At 42.6% G+C, this 11,626-nt stretch overlaps 1 protein-coding gene across 2 annotated transcripts in view; it reads right to left on the bottom strand.

Annotated features, from left to right (window-relative positions):
* Positions 1 to 964: 964 nt before the first annotated feature.
* Positions 965 to 11,626, bottom strand: part of LOC123972705 (ephrin type-B receptor 1-B) — a 161,180-nt gene continuing 150,518 nt past the window's right edge. For both annotated transcript variants that reach the window (XM_046052307.1, XM_046052308.1), the window contains exons 13-17: positions 9,518 to 9,667; positions 7,189 to 7,382; positions 6,019 to 6,174; positions 3,747 to 5,213; positions 965 to 1,452 (exon numbers count right to left, since the gene is read on the bottom strand). In XM_046052307.1, the coding sequence (XP_045908263.1) occupies positions 5,105 to 5,213; positions 6,019 to 6,174; positions 7,189 to 7,382; positions 9,518 to 9,667 (609 nt within the window). In that variant the 3' untranslated portion in view covers positions 965 to 1,452; positions 3,747 to 5,104. The remainder of the gene's footprint in view (positions 1,453 to 3,746; positions 5,214 to 6,018; positions 6,175 to 7,188; positions 7,383 to 9,517; positions 9,668 to 11,626) is intronic.

Here is an 11,626-nt window from a genome sequence, read left to right as displayed (position 1 = left end):
AACTGTTGTGATGTACAGGTGTACGACCCCGTTGTTGGGTTTGTGTACAGGCACACCTGGAGAGAGGTAAAAACATATTTGAAACTTTCAACCAGGGAGGTCAGTGAAATACTACTTTCCAGCCTGGTGTTCAAAGATCTCATTCATTTTCTCATTTTCATTTCCATCTACATTGTGCCAAACCATTTTTAGGAAAAAAGCAGACACTTTTTCTTCTCTTCTCCACTTCTTCTGTGACATCATTGCATACGCCCTCACGAATGGACCAAGTGAGGAGTGAAGCACTTTTAAATATCATAAACTTAAAAAGACAGAAAGTTAACTGTTTCATGAGTCTTATTGGCTTCTTCTCGGGTTTGGCACAGCTCCGGCACAGCAGCCTCTCTGCTAATATGCAGCTGGGTATTATCAATCAATTAGAGTCAATAAACAGTTATGAAGGAATGCTGAGACTTGGATACATCCTCATATCTTTCGACTCACTCCATTAACCATATCATTACTGTGCACCACACTAAACAGTATGCGAAGTGCTTTAAAAGTCTGTGTCTGGCAACTGGAATTTATGAGACTACTGTGACTCCTTGTGTATTTGTATGTGTCTGTGTGTGCAAGTGTGTGTTTGAGACCCAGATAAGAGTTTCAATGGGAGGATAATTTCCACTAGTTTGTCAAAATATTGTCAGTTTCTTAGTGAGCCATTTTTTGCGGTTGCGTCTAATCCAAGTGATGGCTCGTTTATTAGTGGCTGATGGCTTTTAACACGTGCTGCCAGCCAGACCGGCAGTGACAAAATGCTGTTTATTTCCTTAGCCATAATGAAACCAAGCATTACACGTCACACTCACGCACAGTGCTGACAGTAGTGTTACTGGATAATAACCCGTCCTCTCCGCTTTCTTGACTCACCATTAATGAAAGCAGAATAATCGCCCATTGAGTCACAGACCATAAAGTGATTGACTTGTTTTCCAAGGCGTTTATTGAGTGCATTTTAGTACAATAGTTTTCAGAAAGTTACAGTTTACAAACTCTTGACACGTACTCGTCACAATTTACAAGTGGTAGCTATACAGAAACAAAAAGGAAAAAAAAGGACCGTATTTAAACAATGTACCTGTGCACACAGAAATGTCTGTACACACAAATGTGCCCACTATGCACACACACACACACACACACACACACACACACACACACACACACATACGTTCAGTCCTCACACACGCGCGAATAAACATGACATGTGCCGACTCATATTCAGCTCCACCATCCATTGTGTACCATAGAGGGAGGTTGTGATTGGTGTCCTGGAAAGGTCCCATTTCACCTGGTCTTCCTCCTTATTGGCAGCCCACAGCAGTTCTTCTGTGTTCACTGTGTGTGTGAGTGTGAACTTTAAGTGTTGTGTATATGCTGTTTTATACGTGTGTAAATCTTTAAGTCCACAGTCTGAAACAGAAGGGGAAAAAAGAGAAAGAAGTAGTTTAATAAGTTTAGTTTTGTAGGGTGTCAAGTCAGGTCATTTTCAGGTGAACACGGCTTCCACTGTTCTGACCTATAAATGACAGGCATGAAATCGGCTACTAAAAGGATTGTTGGTCACTTCTCCGACAGTTTACAGCACCGTGAAACATTTAACAAGCTCGGTTCTTGTGTTTTGTATCAGTGTGTGATGAATGGCCTCCATATGAAATGGCTTTCAGAGAGGGATGGCAAACCGCCTCTCCATTCATCACACTGGGGTGTCATTACAGTCAGATATTTAGAAAGACAAACAGAGCAAATGGAGAAAAAAAAAAGAATTACACTGTTGCATAATGAATATATTCTATCATCTCATTCACGGGCTCTTGGGTTGAAAAGCAAATACATGAGACTGAGCTGAATAGAGGACTAATGTATTCAATTTGAATCACTGGCTTCAGCGAAAGGGATTTATGCCAATCTCAAGGAGCATGTGATTATATTTAGCAATACTTGGTAAATCAATGACTAGAAGAATTGAAGGGAAAAAGCTGATTGATTTTGCTCATGAGGCAAACCAGTATTTGAAAACAGTTTTTTTCCATTACTAATCCAAATAAATAAGCTATATATATATAATGACAAAGATGTTGCCACATAAACCACACTGAACGATTAAACGGGCCGATTCACCTCAGTGAACTAACTTTCTGACCTTCCCTTCTTTATGCCATTTCTGCCCTGCATCTCCACCCTCATGTAAACAGACTCATCCCCCTCTTTCTATAACATATGCACACACACTGTTGGTTTTCTCCCCACTTTCTCTTCATTAAACATCAGGCTGGAAACCAGACGCGAGAATAGCATAATTGAGGGTTCATCAGTGTGTGTGTGTGTGTCTTTTTTTGAAGGTCCCATCAGTCTCCCTCCCTGTGGCTGATCAGATGCCTGTCAGACGGGGGTCCCAGCAGGTGTTTGCACCCCTGCCTGGGACCACTGAAGCATGGAGTCAACGATTTCTCTGGGCTGGGCCAGGCCCAGCCCAGCTCAACCCTAGCCCAGGACAGCTTGGTTACACCCAGGATAAACGAGCTGGAGATGCGCCAGCCAGTGGGAGTAGCCAGGGAGAAAGGGCGGGACAGCCAGAGGATGAGAAGGAGGAGGATGACTTGAGGGGGGTGAGTATACTTAATAATCTGCTAATGGGCCTGCCATCAATTTCTAATTTTGGATGTAAGGTGGTTAGAACCGTCGTCACTCATGTCTTTTCAAATCGGGCCAAAAGGCATTTCAGCAGGGTCACAGCTACTGCACAGAATTGATAGTACAATAGCTCATGATAATTGCCTGTGAGCTGAGAGAGTTTGCGACCACGGCTGTATGTCAAAGGAATATTGCCACAGGAACATTCAGGTCAGTTTGCTTTCAGTTAAAGGCCTGTGTTGTTAACATTATTTCATAACACTTGACAAAACTTGATTTATAGAATAGAAGAACAATTCCTCAGCCTGAAGCAGATGACCAGAAAGAAAGTATGATGAACAGCAAAACCACCAGTCCTCATCACCAAGCTATCCTGAAATTGGTACCACTGTGACACCATTACATTGCTCAGACCAATCATAGCGCAACCATAAAGGACCAAGCCCAGACTACAAAATAGGAATCATCCGTGTGCATCCTCAAATAATATTCCAGAATACTGCAGTGTCATTTCACAGTCAGCCAGCCATGGCATCCCTTGGGCATAATGTAGACGTCTTGCAAACAGATACTTCCAAAGTGTACCTTTCCAAACACCAGTTCCAGCAGCTAAGAGTTATGGTGAGGTTTATATATGCGTGAAACTCTCTGTGGCACAACAGCGTTTGTGCTCAACACGCCAACCCATATGGCAGCAGCGTATAGTGAGTGCATAGATTTACCCAGCAGCTTACAGTCGTCTATGGAAGCCTGTGCTACACTGTGAGCAGTGTGCCCATGTGGGCTGTTTAAGTCTGTGTGCTCATTGGAATGGCATCAGGCGTCTGTTGGCAAACCTCAGCCCAGATGTTCATATCCACTGTGTAGAGAAGTGATGCTGATTCACTCTGATTTCCAGTGCCTTGATTAGCTACTCTCCTACGCATTTCAAACTTGCAGCAAAACTTGCCTTGCCAAGATATTTGTGGCACTCGTGAGAAAGACTCACTGGATTTGCCTGAAATAGAGTCTACCCGATATAGAACAATTTGATGTTAAGTTGTGTTTTTCCTGTGTGATCAATGTGTACTTACTGTGGATTTGGGCTGGAGGGTTTGGAGTTCCCTTCCCCTCTGGATGGTGCTGAGCACTCCCAACACAAAAAACAACAGAACATAAAAAAACATATCTGTACAAGTAAGTGCTCACCAGCAAGAGACAGCATGTGTACACCCACATTAAACATGATCTCCAATAAATGGATATTTTTTCAATTATTTTAACTCCTACAGCAATTTTCATATAGATCTACAATACCAATTCTTTGCCCACAGTTCCTTTAACATTTTCCTCAGGTTAAGATTGAGTCAGGATTGTCCTTGTGCCCCTGGAACAGGGAGACGTTCAACCAAGTGTCCATTGTTCAGTTGTCCTTTGGGGAACCAGGGCTCCATAGAATTCTACACATTGCATGTGTCTATCACAATCTAGTCAACAAACAGGTCTTTGCCAAAAATGCAAGCAGAGAGTTCTGTACATACATATCCATACATATCACCTTCAATATGAAGGTTTATTATGAAAGATATAATCATATTTAGCAAGAGATAAACATATTTATATTCTCTGAATCTGGGTGGGGCTGGTTAAGAAGTCCTTTGGCAAGGCCTTTCACCCAGGACTCCACAGGTAGTGGTAAAGTTAAAATACGAGTGGGCGGCACCTTGCTATAGTGATAAAACAAACAAACAGATGGTAAAAGACAAAAAAATATAACTAGCTCTGAACTTTCACCAGTCCATTTACAATACATTTTTCAAATTCTTCAAACAAGCAAAAGATGATGTGAAAAGTTGAAAATGGTGCTCCACTGTACATCCCTGTATGATTCTCCCTCTAATTATTTCTACTGGTAATTGCTTTTTCTTCTGGGACTTATTTATGGCCATGTCAAGGCATCTTCATTGCATACATTGAAGATGGTAAAATCACAGGTCACATGTTGTTTCTAAATGTATCACACTCCAGTTTACAATTTTAACATCTTCTAGTCCAGATAATATAGAAGTACAATATCACTCAATATACCATACAGTCTGAAATTGTGACAGATTCCCTGTGTCGATGTCTGATTGTTGGAGTTATTTTGGTTTACAATGACATTAATGGCAGTCTATGATCACAGCAACTGATGCCTGTCTTCCTTTTGTGGATGAATGGAGGAACAGTATCAAGTCTGGACCCTGAACTCCTGGCATGGATTGCATGAAGTGTGATAGCTGTTAACCGTGTGGTAGTGTAGACCCTGGTCTCCTGTTGTCATGGTAGTGGATTAGATTAAGACAATAGTCTCGACTCTGGCGCGCTCCGATGGATCGGGGGTCATTCGAGGGCTGCCATTGTTGTTGGTCCTGCGAATGCTGCCCGCTCCATGGCACAGCGCCCCCTGTAGTCATGCCATAGTCGTGGGTGACTGGCTCATCTGCACCCTCATGGACTGGATGTTACTGAGGATCTTCTTCTGGTGGCCTGCCAGGGTCACTCCTATTCTCAGCAAGTCCCTGGAGAGAAAGAGGCAGAAAGAAAGAAAATTGAAGAGCTTGAACATATTTTCAAGCAATAGATGAAAGAATTTCCATCGTATTGAAGATGGAATGGAACATTTGAGTATAAAGCGATTATACTAGCAATCATTTTCTGGTGCATCTACAGGCCAAACATAACTACATATGAAAGCACAATTTCAGGATAGAAAGCTAGTGGCACAAACACAACCAACACAAATTTACAAAATTTATTCTATCACTTGAGAGAAGACTTACTAATGCATGTTGCTTTGCATTGCAAAGAGACTGCATAAATGCCACCAAGCCCCAGGCATACATTTGTAATAAAGAAATGTTACATTTTTACATACAAATTTGTAGACCAAGCAACATTGTTAATTAAAATAAATGAAGTACAATATTTATGTCTATTCGTAACACAAATGCTATTAGAAAGCTGTCATGACCCATGCTTTGAAATATTCCATATAAACAGCAGCGAAAAATATGCCTCTTAAAGTTGTGTATTTAAAGGATTTACATCCTCATAGAAAGTCCTTAATTATTAAATACTAGTCATTATCCTTGAAGAGCACAGATGGACATATTCTTACCACAATGACTATGTTATTTTCTGATGTATATTTTTTGCATTTTACAGGCTTTACTTTGATGCAGTCATTCAAAGACTTGAGTCACTGGGCGCATTCATGCTAGAAATACATGCACTTGACGTTGAGTCATTTTATACAAGTGTGCCCATCAAGTGGCATATGGGTACTCTGGAACCCTTCATTTGCACACAAGCAGGTGAACTCACTCTGAGGTCATTTGAGCCACCAGCTGCAGGGAGGTAAAGCCTGAGTTGAGGAAGTTGTCTCTGTACTGGCTCATCTTGATGGCAGCGAGCCAGTCCTCTACTGAGCTGAAAGTGTTGAAGTCAGGTATGGATCTGTCCAACAGTGGCTGAGAAGGCCTGGAGTAGGAACAAAAAAGTAGGTGGAGGTGTTGGTGTTACACTGGATCTCTCTCTCTCAAAATGTTTTTAAAGAGCAAAAGTGTGAAAAGATTCTCTGGTACAACTCCTTGGCTAAAACTGCAACTAGCAAACACCTTCGTGTTACCCTCCATTACCTGACTGATACTATCCCTACAATGAAGCATCTTATGATGATGCTTCCCAGTGTCAGATATTGGCAAATTGGTCACAATTAACGAAACAGTGCAACAGAGTTAAATACAGGAGGGACCTTGAAGAAAAACATGCTCCTTTGCACAAACTCAAACTCACACAGGGCCAAATGTTCACCTTTCAACATGGCAGCAACCCAAAGCACACAGGCAAAACAAGTGGCTTCAGGACATGTCTCTGAATGACAGTGGCCCAGCCAAGGCCTGGAGATTGGAATGGAAAATGTGTGGCGAAACCTGAAGCTTGCAGTTCACAGACAATCCACATCTAATTTGGCAGAGCTTGAGAGGATCTTATGGAAAGGGTGGAAGACATTGTCCAAAACAAGGTGTGCAGAACTGGCAAAATCCAATCCAAATTCCAAAAGAATCAAGGCCAGTGGTGCCTCTACAAAATAACGAATATACATTGTGAATGTGTATGTAAATTACATGTTTCTGTATGTTTTCATTTTTATAAAAACTTGTCTTTGCTCCATCATTTGGGGTACATGGAGTAAAAATATTTTTTATAACACCAAACAATTCGGAAAAAGTGAACTTTCTAAAGCCAATGTAGGGCTGTGCATCGAGAGAAATATAAGCAGCCGGGGGGGGGGGATCCTGGGGAGGAAAAGTTCATGTTTGATGCAATCAACAGTAATAAATTCATGTTTATTTTATAAGGGATAAAAAGTAAACATGTGCAAGCTGGGTTAGTTTTGCAGACAGCATGTGTAATAAAACAGATGAAAAGCATATTTGTGTGCACTTAATGTCCACCTCAGGGTGAATGTGCGTGTTATGTGTTTATACTCACACTGCAGGGATGTTGGCTACAGCTTTGAGGCTGGTGGGGTTACGGATCATCTTGTCCAGGGTGCTGACGATGTCGTTGAAGCGGGGTCGTACGTTGCGGTCCTTCTGCCAGCAGTCCAGCATCAACTGGTGCAGGGCACTGGGGCAGTCCATAGGTGGTGGGAGACGGTAGTCCTGCTCAATGGCATTAATCACCTGAGGGGAGAAGGGGTAGGGAGGGGAAGCTTGGGTTGTTATATATACCGAGATAACTGATACTTCAATATTATATACCACACTGATGTCACACACAAATTACCACTACTACAACTTGTTTTTCTGCCAGCTGGCTGGTTGTCAATAATATACCTCCTTTTTTTGTAATAATATACCTACTAATTTGGCTGAGTTTTCAGTGACTGATGACATTAAGCATATCCACTATGTAATCCTGACATGCTCATCCCTGCCTCTACAACATCCCTGCCTCTACAACATCCCTACCTCTACAACATCCCTACCAGCACCCCACCCCTGCCCAACAGATACACTCCCTCTGGTCACTCAAGAGACAGTTAGCATTCAGACTGATGTGCCCTTCCTCTTGACTCTAGCCAATCACGTGTCACTGCTGGAGGACAGAAGAAGGGACGAGATGGAAAGTAGGGCAGAGGCAGTGTCACTGTAGAAAGAAGCCACTAGGGAATGGGCAAACTGCATATAATCAACACTGTGAAGTACAGTCACTTGACACATGTCTCTTAAAGGCTGCACAGGCTATCCTTGCCTTGTTAGAGAGAAGCTATGACTAAGAGCTTCAGGGAAGTCAGAGTTAGAGTCAAGTGTTTTGTGAGAGTTGAATGAAGTTCAATCAGAACTTGGGGCAGATTTGGAGACTTAGACAGAAGTGGAGTATCTATAATTCATTGATCACTGCTAACACAATGTTTATTAGTAATTTGTGATTGTAACAAATATACAAACAATGAAGTCAAAATAAATATATCATATCAAAGTAAAACCTGCGTAATCAGCTATGAAGCCACTTCTTAGACACTACAAAGACTAAGGACTACCCAGATTGCAGCATTGCACATTGATGGACCTAGATCTCACCCATATCATTACTATCTATAGATGTAATCTTTTCTTAAAAATGCATAGTTGCGAGATAAGGGTCTGATGTGAAGTCAAGTGTAAAAGATACTATCATTAAAAATTAGAGGCTGCTCTGTAGGTTGCCAAATCTACCCCGGAGTTGAGTGCAACTCAGCAAAATCTTGACAAATGGTGCATATGGAGAAGTGGATGTGTGTGTGTGTGTGTGTGTGTGTGTTTTTAAGTGTGTATGTGTGTGTGGACTGAGCAGCCGGACATGCTGTGTGGTGCCAGTCCTCTTCTCTGCATTAGTCCCACCAGGCAGTGTTTGCTGCTGGCCTACTGAGGCAACATCTGCTGGGTTGGACGGTCCTCGTGGAGCGGGGTCCATAGAGGCCTGATGGCTGGCTAGTTGTCTCACTAAAGGAGCTTAGGGAGAGAGACCTCATAGTATGGGACTATATCCAATGGATGTGTGTGTTTGTGTTGGTGCCTGTGTGTTTGTGGGAGTCTGTGTGTGTGTGTGTGTGTGTGTGTGTGTGTGTGTGTGTGTGTGTGTGTGGACGCTATCCAAACGGACATGGGGAACAAAGCAGAGCTCTCAGCAATCATTCATTGCTCTCAAAAGCCAGGCCAGGAAGGAAAGGGGATAGTGTGAGACTGTCTCCATAATAAGTCTGCTTTCAAAGTCAGAGTCAAGGACATCATCTTCAGTGATGATGCTCTGAGATGGGAACTGATAAGAAAATGTGTGATTTATTACAGCTTCCTCTCTTATGAGTCATCCTCGATTGTGTATCTATGGGATGAAAAGACAGTATAACCACATCTGTACGGAAATAGCCATCCTATTAATGAAGCAATTTCATTCAAACTTGTTTTTTTTACTGCATGGAAGTTGAAAAAAGTGATAACACTCAACTTAAATGTTCCTTTTTATGCTCTTTATTAAAGATCCCATGAAATGGACAATTGAACTTCCTAGAAATGTGCTACTTCCTAAAAATAAAAGGGAGCTTCTTCAGGTTTGAGGCCATGCTGCACCAGTGGGTGTAACTTAAAAGTCAACATAATTACACCTTTACGTTTGTCCTATCAAATAGAACTGTCTTTCTCCCCATAACCGGCAGCCCATTTATCTCTCAGTGTATAATGTCCCACCCTAACATCATGTTTCAAAAGGAAATGTATCACATTAAGAAAGTAATGATATAATTCCATGGGCCTTTTAATGTTTACAAATAAACACTTACATCCTGGTTGGACATGTCCCAGTAAGGCCTTTCTCCAAATGACATCACTTCCCACATGACGATGCCATAGCTCCAAACGTCACTGGCCGAGGTGAACTTTCTGTAAGCGATGGCCTCTGGTGCTGTCCACCTCACCGGGATCTTCCCACCCTGAGGAAAGGAGAAAGTAAGTAAAAAATGTATATTTTGTAACACAGCCATTACCATCCCTCAACCTCTTTGATGCACTGGGTGGATGAGGGAATAAAGAGGTAGTAGGATGGTCCCTCGACCTCTTTATTTCCCCATCCACCCAGTGTATCAGTCCTTCAGCAGGCAAAACATACACAAGATTCTGCCGGCTCCCGACATTGTTCATCCTTCACACATCGACCAATATCACATTCTGCATCTCCTCTCCCACAGCCCTGTTTGAATAAAGGAAGATAGGCCCTGGCTTCAGCTCATAAGTCGAGCGTGTCTGCCTGTAATTGGGCTACCTGGGCCTCAGGCATGCCACGCGCCCTGTTGACTGAAATTGACTGAAATTGACAGCTGCTTGTTTAAAATTCCACACACATCTTCACACACACACACACACACACACACACACACACACATACAGACACAGTTGGGAACATGTGCACAGGCACAGGCATAGATGATTGTACGTGCACACCCACACACACAAACAGGCATACACATAAATACCTGTTTGTGCCACCCAGCCCCACAGCACCTCCCCTTATAACTGAGTTGAGCTCGCCACCAGTTTAATAATGCCAATTAGCTGAACCTGAGCATTTGCAGATAAGCCGCTGTTGAAATAAACCCAAACCCAGAGAGCAACCTACACAGACCACCCTGCTCCCTGCTTACTCTCTGAGAGCAGGAGGGCGGGTAAAGGGAGGAGAATGAGACACAGAAAGTGTTTTTTCTCTGGTGTTTTCATACTACAGGATGATGTTTGAAATGCTGGACAAGAATAATCATAAACACATTTACTTATGTGTTTTCCTGTTTGTGTACACACTTATCTAGGTGTTAGTGGTCAGGTCAGTGGTGTGTGGCATTGCAGAGGTGGAGAGGCTGAACTCATTAATGAGCACCTCTTTAGGGTTTGACCTTTGAGGAGTTGCTGGTCCTGAAAAGAGATTTAGCATCTGACCCTGCATGGAGACTGCAGTCAGTACACAGTGCAAGATGCAAAGGCAACACTGAGCACACCAGCCAGCGGAGAAGAAGACATGAAAAAGGGACTGGGCAATGACGCAATGTGTGTTTGTGTGAACGGGTGACAGACATAGAAAATGAGAGAACAAGAAAGAAAATACAGAGAGGAAGAGATCAATAGTTGAATAAAGGCTATCTAAGCCCCAGCGACTTCAATGCTTTTCTCATATCTCCGACTAGTTCATATCTGAATTGTTTCATCTATACTGAGACCCCAGGACACATTCTCTTGCACTTTCTTTTTGTCTGAGGGCAAATGGAGTTACGCAGATACAAGCCAAATATCTTCTCTACAGAAATATAAAAAGGCCAATTCCCTTCTTCTTCATCTGTCACTTTGTCAGGGGCAATGCTTCAAGTCAATTATTTTGTTTGGATGAACATACATAAGATGAAAAATGAAGAAATAAACGTAGAATAACATGAAAAAAAATAGCTGCTCCAAGCAAAACGCTGTCTATTACAGCCCCTGTTTATCATTACTCGCTTCCTCGCTTCCTCCCTTCCTCACTCTGTACATCTGGTCTCATGCCCCAGGACCCTGTTGGGATATGAGCTGAGTGTCGCTGGAATGGCCTGAGCAAAGACACAGGTTTCACAAGAATCTCCCTGCGCGCTGCCAATGAGACAGACTTTAGTAATAACATTTCCAAGGCGAGTGAGTCAGAGGCAGCTATGCAAACCTTTAGTAATTACTGCTGTGGGCCAGTGATAGCTCTGCCAAAATCCTGCTTTAATAACATGAAGTGCTGAACAGCTCATGCACACAGGGAAGAAAGCAAAAACATAATAAAAAGCACTGGAGCTTTTTTTTCAGTAAAAAGAGCGTTAATACCACGGGGAATGTGTTGGGGGGGGGGGGGGGGGGGGGGGGGGGGGGGGGGGGGGGAAAAAAAA

Source organism: Micropterus dolomieu, linkage group LG06 (genome assembly GCF_021292245.1).
Source record: "Micropterus dolomieu isolate WLL.071019.BEF.003 ecotype Adirondacks linkage group LG06, ASM2129224v1, whole genome shotgun sequence".
Lineage (NCBI taxonomy): Eukaryota > Metazoa > Chordata > Actinopteri > Centrarchiformes > Centrarchidae > Micropterus > Micropterus dolomieu.
This window is presented reverse-complemented; position numbering and strand designations above follow the sequence as displayed.